Raw genomic sequence first — 19,322 nt, 5'->3', positions numbered from 1 at the left:
TGTGGCATGTGGATCTCAGTTATTCATGTAGGAATAAAATCTGACCTCAGTGCTACCTGTGGTGAACATGTCAAACCTAATACCTCACTGAAGTAAATTACTTGGCACAGAGCAACTAATTTCAGGCAAAATGTAGTTGACAAACACTGAGACTGTTTACCTCCAACCACACAACACCAGGACGGGGTACTTTCCTGCATGTCAGAGTTCCTTTTTACCCTCAGAGATGCATTTGGAAATCTCCCTCTCTTGCCTCGCTGTACAGATGTTACACTGTGGGCCATATGTTCAATTCATTACCCAGAGTCTTAGCCCATGAAGCTTCCATTAATAGGACTGCTTGATGACAAGCGATTACACAGCCCCAACCTCATGTAGCCTTAGGTCTTAGCTAAAGACCCGTATTTCTTTGAAAAGATTGCTTTAAATTGGGTAGTTAAGAGCACAGCCATCATTTAAGGAGCAGAATGAAAGGCTGATACCCAGCCATCTCCTCACACATGGTTCTCCTGTCATGCAGCAGCATTTTTATTTTTTTTTCACTACAAAGCTTTTCTTACTCACCAGCTTGTGCTGGTATCATACCTGAAGAAACAATTTGGCCCATTTATTAAAATTCATTTTAGGTATTCCTCTAACAAAAAAAAAAAATCCAAGCCTTATCTATTTGTAGGGAACTCAAATAGTCCCAGGTGCATTCCTGGGCAGTGGGAATGTGACCAACAGTACAACAAAAGCCACTGCAGAGCTCCCCAGCATGAGTCTGGCTCTCTCCAACCTGTTCTCCACACCCCACAGCATGCTCTAGGGAAGGCAGTACGTAATGGGGATCATTCAGTGCTCCACTTCTGTAAGATCCAGGAGCAGGCAGAATACTGCTGGAAGCGCTCAGCATCTCACCAGCAAGAAACATTCAAAGACAACTTTCTCTGATTCCTACTGAAACCAACAGAAAGGCATCTTAATTATGTAGGTATTCAGCTATTCCAGAAGCAACAGACTTTTTTTCCCATTTAATATATAAGACATTTGCAATGTTGAACCCTCAGTACTCATTTTTGCTGTACTTCAGTTGGGCCAAGCATTCACTAAAACAAACAAAAAACACACAGTGAAAACTAATAATCAAACACTTACAAGTCGCTCTCCTGAAAGAACTTCCAGAAGTTTGATGAGCATCCTTCCATCACGAAGGTCAGTGTACAAATCCGTAATTCTGCATGACACACGTGCCAAGTGGGAATTAACCCACTTTGTGAAAGTCTTCTTCTGAACTGCCTCACGTTCATCTGTTAAGAAAACACCACAATGTTACCCAAAATAAATGACAGTTCACGTGCCTGAACAAAACGTGATGTTCAAATACATCTAATCTAGTAGGTGAAAGAAGCTGGCTTCTTTTCTTAGCAGTCATTGCAGAAAATGGGATTTTTCACCCGAAATCCGCCTTTCTCCCTATCTCGCAGCATTTCCTATAATGACTGGGAATTTTACTGAGTAACTATCTGTGGAATAAATCTGGAGTATAGATTGCAGACTTACATGCTGCCCATGTAAGCAGCTTTCTCAAGGTGCAAAGAGGTCAGTTGTAAAGCTGCAATGTAAAAGCCACTTTGGACTGATCAAATTGTCCAGTAATTTGCTCAAGAGTTATCTTCCACCACTGGAAGAACAAGCCAACTTCTGCTCTTGAATACACAAACAAATCCAGAACAGATCTCCTGAAATAGCAGTGGTCACTTTGGATTAGCATACGTATAAAAGAAAGCAGAGACCAAAACTTCTCATTTATTCCCCCTCACCTCCATTTATTTGCAGATTCAGCATCTGTAACTGTATTTACACAACATCAAGATGAACTTTTCTGTAACTGCATGTTTGAGGTAGAGTTGCATTTATTTTAACCATAGAAAAACAGGCTCTTTCCACTTTCCCTTCCCAGAGTCTTTCATAACTGTTTATACACGAAAACGTTGGCTATGAGGGCTCTCTTAATGCACAGGCTCACTGCAGCCCACATTAATTCAGAAACTCCCGAACAGCTATCTGCCAAGCTGAGAACTCTCAGACAGAAATATTAGACATCTCTGTGGTTAAATTCTTTTGCCAAGGGTTTTGGATGAAGCCTTTCCTTGTTAGCAGAAAGTCAGTTCACTGAGCTGGGAACTACGATGGACCAAATTTATCACAACACAGGTGCTCAAACTTGGACTCCTAAGTCCGTAATTAAACAGACAAATGGAAGTGGTCTGCTTTTCCAAGCAGCTGGGCATCTAAACCTCCCAGAGGTCTCTTTAAAGTTGTTGGCACCTTTGGAAACAGGACATAAAGACTGGTAAATCCTAACCAAAATGTAACATGTCCAGCTCTGAGAACTCCAAGTACTGTGCTCTACGCACACTGAAGGTTGGTGGCGGTGCGTTCAGAGGAACCCACAGCTCAGATGCAGACTTCCCAGGATGTCAGTTCTTCCCCAGCTTCCCAAGGAGGGCCATGCCCACTCCCTGGCAGCAGCAGGGAGACGACTCCAGCCCCTTCCGAGCCAGCTGCAGCGTCCCACTCGTGGGACCATGGGGCCAGCAGCAAAAACCTGATCCTGGCGGCAAGGAGTGACAAACAAGCTGAGGCTGAAGACTACAGAAAGTTAGGAAACAAGGAAAAGGAAAAAAGGCAACAAGATAAGAAATACTCTAGTACAACAGCAGTAAGGAGGAGAAACCTGAAAGGGAGTGGGAGAGCAGCTCAGCACTTTGGTGGTGGTTTGCCTGGTTACACAAACCCCACCCCAAGATCTCAGTTCCTCCCAAGTGTTTCTGAGCTTACTCCTGCCACTCGACCATGCGGTAGGAAGTGCCCCGGAGCTAACACACCGAAACTATTCCACATGTAACAGCTTTTGCCCACCTAGAAGGTATGAAATTAATTAAAAAACAATAAAGGTGTTGGAAAGACTTTAAAGGTGGGTTTTGTGATCAGTCAGCAGCGCGTCCTGCGAACCAACACTTTCCTTCTCCTGTTTGTCCTCACCACCGATGCAGCTGCGGACTGCAAGGCCGTAGGAGGAGCACAGGCACTGGGCCATCTTGGATCTGAACGAGTCCTTGTGATGGCTGGTGCTTTTTGAAAGAAAAGTCCAGTGGAAATTACCACAGCTCCCTTCAGCAGCTTCACCGCTTTGAGCAAGCCCCCAAACAGCTCAGCAAGTTTATTTCGTCGCTGCAGTCTCTATACAAAATCCTAACATTCACAGATCCCTGGGTTACGTTCATCCTGAAGAGAAAAACGGATGGACAGGATCCTACAGATAAAGCCGGACACAGATAATCTTACATAAACAAGTAAGCTATCAGACATCTCCGTGAAGCCATCCGTTAAAAAAAAATCTTTGGTCAAAAGCTATGGTTCTCAACAACCCTCCAAATTCGGGATCGGGATAAAAGTAATGGGTGGGAAAAGAGCACCCATGTGGCCTTAGTAAAAAGATGAAGGTCAGAGCCTGATTTTGAACAGAAAAAACATGACATGGGAAAACCATGACGTGCCGCGTCAGGCTGTGAAAACTTTGGTGCCACAGAATTAATTGATGCCAGCTTAGGATCTGCTGCTGCTGAAAGGAAGCCTCAGAAAGCCCAGGCAGCCCCAGGCAGCACTTGCAGCAGGGGGGAGCTGATGACCACCCTGGAGTGGTCCCCCAGAGAGGCTTCCCCACCCCAGCATGATCCGTGGCCCTAAAGGAGGGTGTGGAAGTGTGTTTCTCGGGCGGCAGGGGTTCAGGGACAGAAGTGTGAGAAAGTTCAGGAGAGCGACTCCTTTTTGGCTGTTCAGCATTGTGAATCACACCCAATTATTGCAGGGGGGAGGGTGGGAACAGCCCCTGTCAGGCTGGAGGCCCCCTGTGCTTCGGTAGCCAATGTTTGGTGCCACCAGGCCTGCTTTCTTTAGACTTCTTCACATTCAGCTGCTGCCTCTCCCCTCTTACCTTCCCGTTTCCTCTGCACCGCTTTCTGCGGTCTTCTAGTTCCTGTTTACAGTGAGAGGTTCAAGAGTTCGGTTGTTTTTTTTCGGGCTCCTCAGCTCCCCACCCTTGCTCTCATCTTCGCTCCTCGCACCTGATCCCCACCCATCCTCTGTGGCGCCATCCCCCCCCCCCGCTGCCTGACAAAAGCAGTGTCAAAGTCCCTAGGAGCCACCTTCGGCGCCATCTCCACATGCTGAGCCTGCTGGCGGCTCTTCACGTGTCCGAGCAGCTTCACTGCTGCAGCCCTCAGTGGCTTTTTGTTCTCTCCCCACCTGTGCCCCGATTCCCAGCAGGAAGGGCCAAGGGCTCTCAGCAGCCTCGAGAGCTGGGTCCCCACACCGGCCTGCAGCCGCCCGCTCTCTGCCAGCTTTGGGGGACAGCCAGCAACTTATCTCCAAAAAACCACCCCTGCAGAGACACAACAGCTGTCAGCCTCCCGACAGGCCGGCCACCCAGGAAGGCCACTCTGTAAGGCGCCTGGAGCTCAGCTCTCCACATCCCACTGCCAGCACGGAGCGGGCAGGGCCGTGCCTGCCGCCCCCACAGAGGCTGCGCTGCTCCTGTAACATGGGAAGAACCTGCACGTCTTGGAAGCTGTGTGACGGGGGCTGCTCGTGTTAAAACCTCGCTTGCTGATTTCTACATGGCGTTTCACAACGCCTGCAGGTTTTTGCAATGCTTTCAAACGCTTCCAAACTGAAGCTGTTTTTCTGCTTCAGGGTTTCAGGTTAAAACACACCTAGAACTAAAACCCGTGAATCTTGGTTGTGTTTCAGGGCCAGAAACAGGCACACGGAAAGCTGATACTTAAAGCTCTGACAGATCGCGTAAGCTCAGAACACAACTATGGCTATTTTAATGTGTGGTGCCACACAAAAACCTATACGGGGCCAGGTGCATCCAGGAGGGATGGTGCCAGAGCTGCAGCGCCAGTGCTGGGCTCTAAAGCACTCTTTATGCATCTCATGTGATCGCTTCGACCAACGTCCTTCATACCTTCAAAAACACATTTTTAGGTTCTGAAGATTAATTAAACCAGAGGATATGGGTGGAGCTCCAAGCGTCCTCCAGCTTGTGAAAACATTTGTTTCCCAAGGGTAAAGAGAAATGCACAACATGCAAAACAGGCACAGCAGGAAAACGGAAGCCGCTCTCGCAGCAGTATTGATAATAGAGAATCCGACTTATCTTGAAGCAACACTAGGAAGGAAATTTCCTTTATGCGGAAGCCCCCATGACAATACCAGTAGCACATGGCAGCTTGCAAGCTCCAGCTCTGTGATTGTGATAAATCAAGGACTGACTTTGTTTAGGAGTTAGTAAATAAGCTGCAGCTTATTTCACTGAAACTCACAGAAACAGCTTTTCACTGCAACTAGCAGAAAGCAGGGCTGGAGGGTATCTCAAGCAGCCATCTAGCCCCCTCACCGGCTGAGGAGAGTCATTTCTGCCTCTGCTAATTTGATGACAAGTAAAACTGATCAAAATGTTGTCAGCTTTCTGAAAGACCAGAGCCGTGTCTGTCTGAATTGCTGAATCCCTGGTTCAAGACAGCAGGAGGGGGCCACATCCTCCACCTCCTACTGTTCCACACGCTGAGGGAACGACGGGGCTGGGCCAGGGTGATGAAGCACATCTCTTAGTAACTGCCCTGCAAAATGCATGGCTCCGAGAGCTGGCTGTGAGAGATGCGGGCTGCTCCTGCACACCAGAAAGCATTATCAGCCCGCGTCCCTTTGCACAACACCACCGCCAATTGCTCTTGTGGCAAAGGTTACCTGTGCGGCTGCTTGTTTTCTAAAAACAGCTCCAAGACAATCTGCTGCCTTCCATACCGGTCAAACCACATTTTCAACAAACTGACCTTGAATCCGCTTAGAACTGAACGGCAAACATGTTTGGCACTCACTGCTGCCAGCCCAGCACAGGTACAATGACTTTCAGTGTGCAAAAGCTGCTGCCAGCACCCAGGCTGAAAAGGCCTCCGCACCCAGCCAGATTATCAGCAAAGGGAGTGCTCTGAAAGGAGCTGAAACGCTACTGAAAATCAAAACAAACAAACAAACAAAAAATAGAAATTAAAGCATAAAAGGAAAGCTGAAAGCAACAGCGAGTGTCTAGGATGGCTGCTGGGTGCTTGGTGCATGTGCAGCTGCCTGGGGAGAGTGCAGCAAATTCTCCCTGCCAAATCCAGCCGGTGGGCAGCGCGCTCCATGCAGTATCAACATTTGTGTCATACGTCAAGCAAGGCAAATTAAGGATGAATTTTAATCCGTAACTTCAAATGCTCTGTCTCCTGCAGGTTTAAGTCCTTTTTATTTTCCATGCTGGAAGTGTTTTCCTGGCTTAAAATTATTATTTTTTCACTATAGCAACAAACGCAGCCAGCATGCACCCTACGTGAAGCACTGCTAGGCACCCTGACTCAGAGAGCAGAGGAGACTTGCTCCAGGCACACTACTTCTGCTGATGACATCCAATACCCACAGCGTCCCTTAATTCTCTGACCCTAGCCCAGGCTAACCATGCAAAGGGAGAAACAGAGCTTGCTTTCACAGGATGATGTAGCCATTACTGTAGGTTTTCAGGGCGCATGATAGTGCTGCATGTTTTCTCAAAGCTGCCAGGATATGGAGTTAAGCAGCCAGTGATATTCAGTGTCACAAATTCCAGCCACGCTCAAAGGTTTTTCAACTGAGAAAGATGCCCAAGAGAATGGCAAGTCAGCTACTGGGACCAAAGCGCTGTGATCAAACAAGAATTCATCATCAAGCAACATGCATGTGTGCACTGGGATAGCCACAATGACTGAAGGCTGCTGGTGAACGCAAAATCATTTTTGTTTGGGCCTAATCTCCCTTGTTTCAGGTAGGCTTGGGCAAGGCTTGTACAGAACATCTCCACTGTGCAGCACTTTGGGAAAGGAACGGTGCTGGTGGCACCTGGAGCACGGTGTCAGAAGGCAGAGCCGGGTGCTCAGAGCAAGACTGGGCTCTACCAGAGCCCCGCGACCCAGGCAGGGAGCAAGGCCCCGGCTGCCCTTTGCGAGCACCTGACAGCTCAGCGGGGTGGCTGGGGGCAGCGAGCTGATGCGATACTAAATATAACCCCAAGGGGAAAAAAGCACCTCTGCATATCTGTACTGGCACGGCTGAGGGGAGAAACATCTGCTTGGATAAATGATCACCAGGTGACGGCCTTTCCACACAGCTGCTGGACGTGCTGTGTCAGTACACGTGGCGATAAGAAGTCCAGGGAGAACAACACAAGGAGCACTGCACACAGGCACCTGTTACACACGCAGTCTACATTAAGATGTGTTGGAATAGATCAATGGGAAAGAAAATGACAGAAGGAGGAGGGATCACCCAGTGAGGAGGAATATCAGGTGTCCTTAGAAGGAAGGAAATGAAGCAAGCCTCTCTTGATGTTCAACCATCCCACGACTATTTCACCTTCAGCAGTAAGACAATAAAACCAAAGGTGGATGCTGCTTTCCTCCAGCTGCAGATAGTGGGCCAGGAGTGAAGACAGGAGTAGATAAAAATGGAAAGAAAGGGGCTGAATGTGGAAAAGAGAAGTCTGTAACAACACACACACACAGAGGCAAGGAACAACACAGAGCAAAACCCGCAGGAAGCCAAATCTGCATCTTGCGCAAGCAGGTGCTGCGTGTGGCTCCAGCGCCTCGAAACCACCAGGTGAGCTTTAGAAGAAGTACCCCCTTCACTTTTATTTTGGACAGTTTAACATGGAGAAGTGACTGCAGATGACGACTTTGATCAAAGCAATCTGAATTTGCTATGGTTATTGGTAAAAGCAATCTTTGGTGCAACTTCCCCATTAAAAATGGTGAGATTATGGCAAAGGTTTTACATGCTGGAACATGACTTAGGCAAGAACTTGAATGCAAAGGTGAAAGATGACAAAGCAACAATGTGATTTTACTCATGCTGCGTTCAGCTGGTGATTTGCATTAGTAGCAAAACCCTTGCTGTTTTCCCGACCCCACTGCACAGACACCATAGTGTTCACAAGTCCGGACTGTGCACAACAACCTGCTCTCTCTTACTAGGAAGCACCAGCCAGCTTCTAAATCCTATTAAATATCTACCCTTCTCTATTAAACATTGCAGCACGTGACTACTTTCACTGCTGAAAACGCTCTGAAAAGAAAAAAGGGAAAGCTGCATAATGCAGCATGTGGAAAAAAACAATTCTGCTGCTTTCTCTTTGATGTCACTAAACCTCCCTCAAACAATGCAGTGATGCACAAAACAATGTCCGGTAGCCAGCCAAGCATTACTGGGCCTGGAAGGGCAGGTCCCTTCATTGTCTTTATTTTTACACAGGGTCTATGGCATTTTGGTGTCAGCAGTACAAAAATAAACCCTCTAAAAGCCAGCTTTGGATCCGTGTAGGAGAATGATTACGTTCATCTGAAAAAAATTGCTGTAAAGTCTCAACAGCATATAAGAGAAACATCAAAGTCATCTGGGTTTAACAGATTAACCTGGCAGAAGAACTCAGATTACTTTTTTTTTTTTTTTTTTTTTTAATTCGGAAGACAAAATTGATGTATTTAAGCAGATTCTGAGAGAATCAGTTCAGCTCTCTCTACCTTAGTACAAACCAGGGAGCTGCACATTTTACTTCAGGACAACTGCAATGCAAAATTGAGTAAGTATCTCCTGCACCAGGACAGCTCCCTGCTCTGGGAAACACTGTGTCATTCACCCCATTTCCTAAACATTAACCTTCCTTTTTTTTTTCCTGGTATTCTGGGATACCAACTGCCTGCTGGTTTTCCTGGATGAAACACAAAGCAGCTACAGAACGGCACCCTTCCTTGTGGATGAGGGGAACGGGTCCATGTTTCTGCGCGCTGCCCTCGGGAACACCCACACCCAGCCCTGAAGCTTCAGCCACCACCGCCCTGGCTGAAGCAGCCCCGCTCCCCTTCCCCGTGTGCATTACAAGAGAAATAGCCCAGAGGCCCAATACCTGATCTCCAAACTGTATTTAGATCAACACGTTAAAAATGCTTTTACAGCAAAATAGCGGAAGTGGAATAAAGAAATTAACGTTGTGGCCTATGGAGCGTCCAACACATAGTTCAAATGGAGGTCCTTTAACAAACAGCAAGAAAATACCTCAGTGTTGCTCCTATTTAAAATAAGCAACACCTTATGGCTGATTTGATGTTAGTGTCATTTCTTCCCTTTGCATATCAGACAATTCACTTCCTTGGCAGGACTATGGAAAAAGCATCGGCCTGTCCCCGGACACTGGGATTCCCACCCCACAATGGAGAGCCTGAGGTCACAGCCCTATTTCAAGCACACACAATCTTGCAGGGTCTTTGCAACTTCCTTTAAAAAACATGAGGAGCATAATGCAGAGAAACACAAGGCTTTTTATGGAAGTGGGGCAGTGCTATTAGTTTTGTTTGTGCCCAGGCCACTGGCTGATTAGCAGTGGTTCAGGGGCGAGGAGAAGGCTTGGCACAGAACATGCTGGGAACTCCCTAGGTCCATCCTATTTCTTTCCCTGTTCTGCAAACCCAGGGGAATGACAGAGATCTTACAGTGGATTCCCACTGTAGAGGAAGAAAAACATGGATAGGACGTAGGGGGGTTTGCTTTTTGTTTTTACATGATTTCCCTTCTGCTGTACTCTTTTTTTTTCCAGTCCTCCTCCTCCTCCTCCACTGCAGCTAACACTCTCGCAAGACGAGGAGCAACCTGCTGTTTCTGCAGCCCAACTACGTGGCCAGACTGGGATCCTCCTTAGCTAGGTATTTGGAGATATGACGTTATAATTGTGGAGCAGAGATGAGTCAGTAAGGGATGGGCATCAGGACTCCATGTTCCCGTCAAGACAGGGAAATGGACACTGAGACCCCTCCTTATGGAGCCAACCTGGGCACAGCAGACACCTCAGCCCAAGACCTGCTGCTGGTGCGAGGCTGAACGTGCCCACCAGGAGGGTGTCCAGACACCACAACAGGCCACCAGAAGCTTCAGGCCATCCTTCAGGACATTCAGATCTCAGCAGCACAAGACCCTCATAATCCCTGAACCTGCCCCTGCGGTCAGCAGGATTGTTGGACCAAACGCACTCCTAATGCCCTTTCCAACCCAAGGAAGCCCGTGATTCTAAGAAGTTTGGCAATCTCAAACAAACAGGCCAGTAAATGAACTGCCGGCATTCCCGTGGAATCCCACTGAAGGGCCCCAGAGAGCTGTAGGGTCTTTTCCTTTATCTGAGGCACAGGTTGAGATGTTGTGTGGAGTGAAAGGTCAAAGCTGTGTGATGTTTTCACTGTGCTTCTTCAAAAATTGGTTGTAATCAGAAAGAAGAGTAGATGAAAGAAATGCCAAACCTCTGTTGGTTTCATGTTTAAATCTAATTTCACTTCAATGACAGAAAAGCATGAATAGAAAATAAATCTATGATGAATGCATTTAATCCTTTCAAAATATTAAATCTGGGTACTAAGAGATGTTATCATTATAATTAGTTGCTGTTAAATTATAATTTTCATTATCACAGAAATATTTTAAATGGAAAAACATGTATTTAAACAACCACTGTGTTGATCAGGTATTAATAACAGTTCCCCTTTAACAGGCCGATTTTATAGCCTTACTGAACAATGCGCTTAGTTCACCCAGTTTCCATGGTCACAGAACAATTTATTATTGGTAATTGCAGGCTGCAGTGTAGAGGCAGACACACGACGCTGTGCCAGCAGGCTGCTGAAGGAAAGCAGCAGCACCACAGGTAAGCTAGCCCATGGCTCTGTGTGCTTGGGATCTAAGCCGAAACCCCAAAGACACCCCCCAGGACAAAAGCAGAAGGACTATCACCAATAAAAACCCGGCAGACGACAATGACAATTACTTGTATAACTGAAGGAACCCGTGTTATTTATCACATGCAATTATTTCTAAGAAGGGAGTTTTTAAAATGAATGAAATTTAATGAGATTTGAAACAACCTGCTAATAAGAAGCATTAGAGGAAAAACCCCTAATCTTCTCTGGCTCTAATCTGCAAATCCATCATGCAGAGCTCCAGCTGAAGTTGTCTGAGAACAGCACAACTTGGGCCTTCCCCTGTAAATTCCTGCAGAAAAGCTCCAGAACATGCAAACACAACGTAAACTTTAACATACACAGACTGCAATCAGTCACTCCACGCATTAATGGTCTTCCTTGTGAAATTCATGTGGTAATTACAAAAAAAAAAAAATCTGTCTTTTCATGCCATACTGACTTTCTTGTGACTTCTGAGGTACAAGCGATTTGCACACAAATTCTAATTCCTCATCTCAAAATTTTCCTTGATTCCAATCCAAAGGTCATTTACTGATCTGCTTTTGTGGAACAATGGGGCATGTTCAAGCAAAATCATTTCAGCCTTTGGAGTTATGCAGGAGTGGGGAAAAAACAAATAACTTTGCTAGTACAGAGGAACCTGCCCATAGAACAACTTTCAAAGCAGTAGCAGAAAAATGCAAAAACTCCCTTTGTTTGAAACTCTAGATTATCTCTCTGAGATTTAAAAGATGGTGCAAATTTGAAGGAATTAGTTGAGTAAAATTATACTTTGAACGTCTTAAATATGTATCTTTGTTCAGAAACATCACTTGTTTTTCTGGTCTTGAAGTGGACTCGTGAGTCGTACTGGATCAGGAACGCACTGACTGCACAACCTGAAAAGCTCTCCGCACTACAAAGGTGTGGCTTCTCTTGAAGTTATCTGTGAGAACTCCCAATAATTTACCTTTGCTTGCTTTAATTTTTAACTCAATGAGAGAATGCAACTGCCAAACATCACCAGTTCGGTGCATGCCAGCAGTGGAAGAAGCACCCACCACCTCAACCAAAGACATTTCGTTGACGCCACCTTAGTCATGCTGTGGGGAGGTCTGCACTCCAGCTCCCCCCCCCCCCCCCAAAAAAAAAATAATCTTATATACCTTCTTAGCCAAATTGCACAGAGACGTGTGTACACAGGCAGTTGTGAAATAATTTAACTGATACAAAGGCTGGAAATGTCTTGAAATCCAGCAGGAAGCAAGAACTCCAGAACACGAAAATGCATTTATGCCACCTTACGCAGACCATGTGCAATTTCTTTGAGTGTTCCCAAAATGTGAGATGTGACAGCGCAGTGCCTACAGGTCTCCAAATATACAAGTATATTTAAGCCTAACTCAAACGCACAAGAACAAGCTCCATGAACACATCTGAACCTGAAGCCCAGTGACCTGCAGCTGGTGCCCGGGAAATATATTGCAACTTGGCAACAGGAGCTAAACCAGAAGGGAAAGCTGGCTTGCACCTGATGCCAAAAGGTGTTCAGGCACTAGGTAGCTCATAAGCATACGCTTGAAAACTCTGCTAGGAAATGGCTGGAGTCGGCCACGCTCATGCAGACTGGAGGAGAGGTAGAGGAGAGCCCCGTACCCAGCCTGCAGACCAGGTACTGCCGAGGTTGCACTGAGCTGGGCAGTCGTTTCAGGCCGTCAGGCAAAACACTGGGATTAAAAATTCCCCCTCAGATGCTGCTTTATTTTGTGTTGCGACAAGTGGCAGGTGCTGCTCTCTCTTCTCCTTCCCTGTGGAGCGCACCCCACCAGCATGCACGTGCACGGCCAAAGCCTTCACGTGTCAGGTGTCATTAAGCCCTGCCTGTTCTCCAGGACAACTCGAGGCTGCTTTTACTAAAAAGAAATGTGTGCAACAAGGGACCAGTGGTAACACAGCTGGCCGCAGGCACAGAGGGTGAATAAACATTTTTCTTAAGCGGCAAAGAGCATTGTCAGCTTCCATGTGCTGGCAAGGATCAGTGCAACTGCCCATTAAGAGCAACTGTTTCAGTAAAACAGATTTTTATCATGGGTATTTTATGCTATCTCCTATTAGTTATCATTATTTACTTATTAATTTTGGGGGGTGGGGAGGAGGCACAGACAGAGAAGATTCAGTAGTGTGTGAGTAGCAGTGGATTTGTCAAAAAACACGTGCTACAGCTTCCAAGACTCCCATGGTGAACCGCCTCCATAAGGACCTAGGGGACAGCCACGAAAACCATGTCCAGGCACAATCCACACATCAGCTGCTCCTAGAGAAGGTCCTGGGCACCTGCAGAAGGGGCAGCGACCAGGATGTCACCTAGGGCACAATCGAGGAATTGTCTACAGGCACTGTCACTTGTCTAAAACAACTCCCTTGTGCTGGATGTGAAACCTCTCTGGTAATTAGGTGTGGCCAGGAGCACGAAATGCAACTCACGCCCTACAAGGCAAGTGAAGCCTGCTGAGACAGCAAAGGATGGGGAGCAAATCACCTCTGAGAAAGCAAATGTGATCCCCACCATCACGGGTAAAACAGTTCCTGACACCCTTTCCTCCTCCTCTGGGCTCCAAATCAGAGCCTCAATCAACCAGACTTTGGTCACTTAACCAAAGACCCACCACGTACCGCAAGGTCTCTGCAGCCCTGGCCCCTCAGTGTGGTGCGAGAGGAGAAATGCTCCCCACAGCCCTGCTTGGGGTGCTGACGCCGCTGCCCCAAGGAATTTCCTTTATTTAAGCTACTTGCGACACTGAGCACTTAAAGGTAGGGTTAGCCCAAATTATCTAACTCCCCAATGCACAAGAATAGCGCAGAGGTCACAAGTTCAGAACCAAGCCGATGTCTGACGTTTCCAGACACCTCCCTATTTATTCAGAGCTGTACTGAATCGTCATTCCGTAACGACTATGACTCATGCAATCAAAGTACAGTCACATCCGCAATTTCAGAGCAATCTCTTTCATTATATTGCCAGACAACCTGGAAAAGCTGAAAAGAGGAACACACCCTGAAAAAAAAGGCAGTTGCACTACCAGAGTAAGCCTAGTTTCCCTGGAGATAACCAAGGAAAGATATTAAATGAGATGCAGAATTAATAATTACCCAAAGCAAACTGTAGTCAGTTGACTGCAGATGAGACAGCCATGTTATCACTCTCCTGTTTTTCCTGGAACCAAATCATATTCAAAAAACTGGAAGCAGTGCCTGGGCAAAACAAACACTTGGCTTTTTTTTTTTTTTTTTTTGGTAAGGGGAAGGGAAAGACTGAACCCAGCTCACGGCGCCAGAGTGGAGAAGCTGAACCCCAAGAGGAGCAGTTAATTGAGATGAACGAAGGAGCAGGCCTGAATCTGATAGACAAGGTCTCCTGAGGGAGAACTGAGACATTGTGTGGGTTCACTGCCCTTGATGGGTCTCCCTTGGCTTAGAGCATCAGAGAAGGGGGCTTTGCAGATTGACTGGCTTCCTGGAAAGTTTGCCAAACCCTTGAGTTAAACGTAGGTATCTTTCCTACACCAGAGGGTTTTTATCAAGAAAAATCTGGGCAGACGGCATTTATTTTGTTCAGAAAGACTCAGTCTCTTTGCAACAAGGCTCCGTTTTGTTCAATCTTCACAGACTTACAGCCACCCCTTTCTTGTGATTAGTGTCCTGTGGTAATAGATAATTTCTGTACCTCGGCACCACACTTTATTCACTCTTTTGCATGGTTCTCTAGCTATTTTACCCGAAAACTCAGTTCTGATAAAACTAAACCAGACAGACAAGGAAATCTGAAACAAACAAAACCCAGCCGCCCAAGCCCACACCAAGCCTCGTGAACATTCACCAAGGCAGAGATGCTTGCAGGCTCTGCAAGGAACACCAAACCAATTCCTGCACAACGCCACCTGGGATGATACTTCTGCTTGCTAAGGCAGGGAATATACAACATTTGTAAATGAGAAATCATATTTACGACCTTCCCCTCGAGCTCAGCAGAGTTTTACTGGAAGGTGTGCAAAACTGGATATTCTACCAAAGCACAGGTCACACACAACACTGACCCTGTCAAGTGCAAGCTTGTCCTGCCGGCGTAGCTGAGCCTGCACTGCCAGGAGTTCCAGTTCTCGTTTTTTATGAACAAACCCAACTTGACTGAACATGGCATTATCTACATTTCCAGTCATCTCGGGGAAAAGGCCGCTCGCTAATGCCAGACCTTTCACAAGGCCTCTGAGAAGCCATGAACACGGCCTCTGGACTCTGCCACAATTTCTGCATGCGTGCCAGCCTGACTGCGCCTCTCCCCTCGAAAACTGAAGGGCCTTTTTCTTTAAGCTTCTTTCTACGGGAAACAGTGGGGCATTCAGCTCGGCTAGGGAGAGCGGTTAATATTAGTTTGGCTACAGTAGTTCTCTTCCAACAAAGGCGGCTCTCAGCCCGGGATACCCTCGTTCCAGCAGCAAGTGTACAAGGCCTTTGTGTTAACGTGGGCTCTCCCGGCCACTGTGACCTCAGGCTCCACATCAAAGTCACAAGCATGAGTGGTCACCATCCTGCTTGTGTTCCTTCCTCTGAAAGGGATGGAAGGATTCTGCTGCGTGCGTTTTTAGGAGCAGCCGGCGACTTTAGACTGTCCTTACATGGCCTCCTTATTTGCCTTAAGGCTATCGTGGAGGACAGCAGGGCCAGGACTGCCTCAGGTGCGAATGCCAGCCCCAGTCTGGTCCCTGCGTGACTGAAACGCGCTGGAAGGCACACCAGGAGCAAAGCCCTCCTGCCTAGAGCCAGGCAGGGAGCGCAGGCCTGCTGGGGCCCACAGGCCGTGCTCTCTGCCAGTGACCCTCCGAAGGGGCCAGCAGCCAGCAGCAGCCCCAGCAGCCCCGCTAGCGGCTGACCTGTCTCCTTACAGCCCCTCAGGCAGGCAATGGGTTGGTACCTGCCAGCCCTGGTGCTCATTTCCACATCAAATTCCACTGGGGTTTTCTTGTGGGAAGACCAAAGTAGACTCTAAAACGTTATTTACTTGATTCTCTGTCTTTCGCCACAGCTTTTAAAGTTAAGAGACTAATTCCCAATAATTGGCTTAACAGTTTTCCCAGTCCTGTTTACTCAATAGAGATAATTCATTTTCGCATAAGGAAAAACGTCATTGTCATACTCTGCTACTGAATAGCTGATACTTAATACTTCCTGGTGCAACTGAAACAGGAATAAAAAGGTCTTCAGAGCTGTTTGCAGTCAAACACTTTGAATGAACTGGCTCACCACTGTGCAGTTACTGCAACTACTGCCATGAAATTCAGGATGCACGCATAAGCGGCAGGTACGTGCACCTTCCTGATCCCCACGCCCTGCGCTGTGGCACCACAGCAGAGTAGGTTAGCACAGGCAATAGGAAATATGGATTTTGTGAATCATGCTGCAAATCTACTATTTGATTTTCTTCAGCTTGGCTCCTTGGCTTAGGTAGCGTTTCACCCACTTTGGTTATTAAAGCGTGCACCCAGGAGAAAACAAAGACAGAAAGAAAAGAAGAAAAAGAACAATCTCACAAAAACAGATTTCAGAAAAAAATCAAGAATTAAATCTTATCATTGTTCTGGCTTTTAATCACCACTTCCATCTCCATCTGCAGTCTTATTTACTGCCTCACTTTCCACAGAAGTTAGTGGCAAAAACCTACAATCGATTTGAGTGGGGCTCTTGTACAGAAGAAATATTTGGAATAGGACCCTGCACTCCTACGTGGTTACAACATGCCTGCGGTACACTGGGACTGTCTGGGGCATTTAGCTCATTAGACGTGCCCAGCCAGAAACACAAAAGACCAGCTCCAGTGCTAGCACAAATCGCTGTGTTTCCAGATTCCCAGAGCCACGGGGCTTTACACCAGTTAAGTACATCACACAAATCATTTCACTGTTCTAACTGGCAACAAATTGCCCTGGGGGTATTCAAAGATCACCTTACCATCATGTGTGAACGTATCTGCTTACAAGTGTTGTTTACTTCACAATTTCAGAGCCACAGAGGTACACAGCAATAGCCTTTTTTTTTTTTTTTTTAAATATTCCAGAGCCAGAGTTTTCTCTTTGTTTTAACATTACGTTGTTTATCCAAATAGTTAGAAACAAATACCACAAATGATCTAAATAGAAAGTGAAGAGAACAGAATACAAAAAAAATAAAATAAAATAAAAATGGAGGCAACAGTTCAGAGTTGTGAATTTTCAGTTATTTCAGTGTGGAGCCAAATCCAATTCAAATGTTTACTTTTTCAACTGGATCAATGGTGACCACATTAGCAGAAACACTCTACTCTGTGCTGTTTTAATTTGCCTTCTGCATCTCCCCAAGTTCCAAAACTCGCAACCAGAGGGACACACTTCTCAGAAATCTGAAGACGTGAAAAAGGATTCAGAGCTTTTAGAAAGGGAAAGGACTTTAGGATAAAACTGTTAACTTCAGTACCTAGGAGATTATCAAGATCTATTTTATTTCTTTAACAGTAAGAAATATCTTAGCTCTCACTTAGTCTCAAGCCACAGTAGCAGTTTATCTAGCAGAAAAGATGGAGTTGCCATTCTGTCCTCAACAGCCGTGCAAAACAGGGAAAATACACTAACATGTTAGTATTAACAAACTAATATGTTTACTGCTTACCATTTGTTCTGAAAGAAAAGCTTTGGCAAGAACTTTCTGTTGAGTTTTCCTAAAAGTCTCACTTTTATTTTGTTTTTAATATCATGATTGGTAGAGAATGGGAGCAAAGGGTTTAAATGTTTTAATTTCCTGGGTGTTTTTGAAGTTTATCCTTTATAGACAAACTAACCCAGAACCTACAACAAAATCTCCTTCTGTGGGCTTGCTATATATCACCTAGACAAAAATCTGTGTGGTGGCACAATTAGACAGCTTATGTGTAACAAAATTAATAGACATCAAGCATGATCACTGAAACACGGCTTTCACTTCCAAACACACTGTGATCGGTCCCTCCCCAAAGGAAGGGCATGAAACTGATTCCCCATCCCTTGCTGCAACATTTAGGTCCAGGCATAAATAAGAGAGTGTCTCTGTCATTCCACAGGTTCAACAGTGTAGTGGTAGGCTCTTATTGCTGGAGAGGGCAGCAATGATAAGGCAGCCCTGACAGCCCTCTTGCTGATTCTGCATCAGTTTTGTGCCACAGCTTTCCCCAGACTGGTAAAGAAAGGTAAGAGGATGTGGAAAGTTTAAATTTGACTGGTTCATTTTTTGAAGAGACAAGAATCGAGTACAAGACCTAGCAAGTGATTTGGTAAAAATGTTCCTTTTGAAAAATAACTTGGATATGTTAGCTACAACACTCACCCAATCATTTCCTCCAAGTTAAATACTGAAATTACACACTCAATTAGTTGGCAAGATCGCTTTTTATAACCTTTTCCTAACAACTGTCCTTTTGAAACATTTCTAGACAAAGATGACTTTCACCAACATTCAGCTACCATCTTTGTTACAGATGGTTAAAATGCCATAAAACTGAGTCTAACGTTCAAATATATTTGCAGAAAGACTTTACATCAGAAAGAATAAGGGCCCGGCTATCACAGACATGCACGCTGCATTTGCAATTGCTTAAGTCTTTGCAAATCTGATAGGGCTTCCAACTATTTAGCTCGTGCCCATGTGTTCACTGAAAACAGAAGACTGAAGTATGCTGTGACATGAAGATTTTGGAAGGGTTGCCTTCAGCAGCAAACCAAGCAAGATTTGCCAGAAGAATATGGACATATTTGCAATTTATGTGGGTCTGAGGTGGGGAGGAGGGAGGAAACAAACACATAAACTTGACCCATTTCATCTGAAATTAAACCTTCCCCTGTTTCACCTTTAACGGGAATTGCCATGACAAGAAGTGCCAGTGACCAATTTGGTAGACAAAGCAGGATGTCCTTCAGCAATCGCTGCCTGTAGCTGTGCAGGTCACTGCTAGCAAGCGACTGTGAAAGCCTTCAGCACGTAAATCTTGAAACAAGGAGAGCAGCTGCTGAAACTCTTTTCAAAGGGCACCCACATAACTTCAGAGGATCCTGGGTGTAGCAGGAGATCTCAGTACCCTAACCTAGGCTACTCCCTGAGCAACTTGGACGCCCTTGTCAGTTCCCAGCAGCAGCTCCCTCTTGGTCCTTGGGCACAGGCAGGGATCTGGGGATGAGACTTTCTTGCAGGAAACAAATTACATTTCCACCTAAAATCCAACATCAGACAAACTAAACAAAATCAGAATGTACCACACAGCAGGGTACAGCACCCAGCTCCTCTGGAAGCTGGCTTTCCCCAGGCGATTTATCAGGAGCACAGATCTGGCCCGCTCCCTTCCCCTGGGAGTTCAGATTTGTGACTACCTCCGAAGTCTCACACCTCTGGCCCAGCCTTAGAGCTGAGGCCCAGCTTCCCAACTACACT

General features: G+C 46.1%; 1 protein-coding gene across 7 annotated transcripts in view; it reads right to left on the bottom strand.

Annotated features, from left to right (window-relative positions):
- SPTBN1 (spectrin beta, non-erythrocytic 1) overlaps positions 1 to 19,322 on the bottom strand; it is a 140,322-nt gene that overhangs the window by 55,225 nt on the left and 65,775 nt on the right. For all 7 annotated transcript variants that reach the window (XM_072035046.1, XM_027453223.3, XM_027453222.3 and 4 more), the window contains one exon: positions 1,138 to 1,289. In XM_072035046.1, coding sequence (XP_071891147.1) covers positions 1,138 to 1,289 — 152 coding nt within the window. The remainder of the gene's footprint in view (positions 1 to 1,137; positions 1,290 to 19,322) is intronic.

The sequence above is a fragment of the Anas platyrhynchos genome, chromosome 3 (assembly GCF_047663525.1).
Source record: "Anas platyrhynchos isolate ZD024472 breed Pekin duck chromosome 3, IASCAAS_PekinDuck_T2T, whole genome shotgun sequence".
NCBI lineage: Eukaryota > Metazoa > Chordata > Aves > Anseriformes > Anatidae > Anas > Anas platyrhynchos.
The sequence above is the reverse complement of the archived record's forward strand: the minus strand, read 5'-3'. Positions and strand labels throughout refer to the sequence as shown.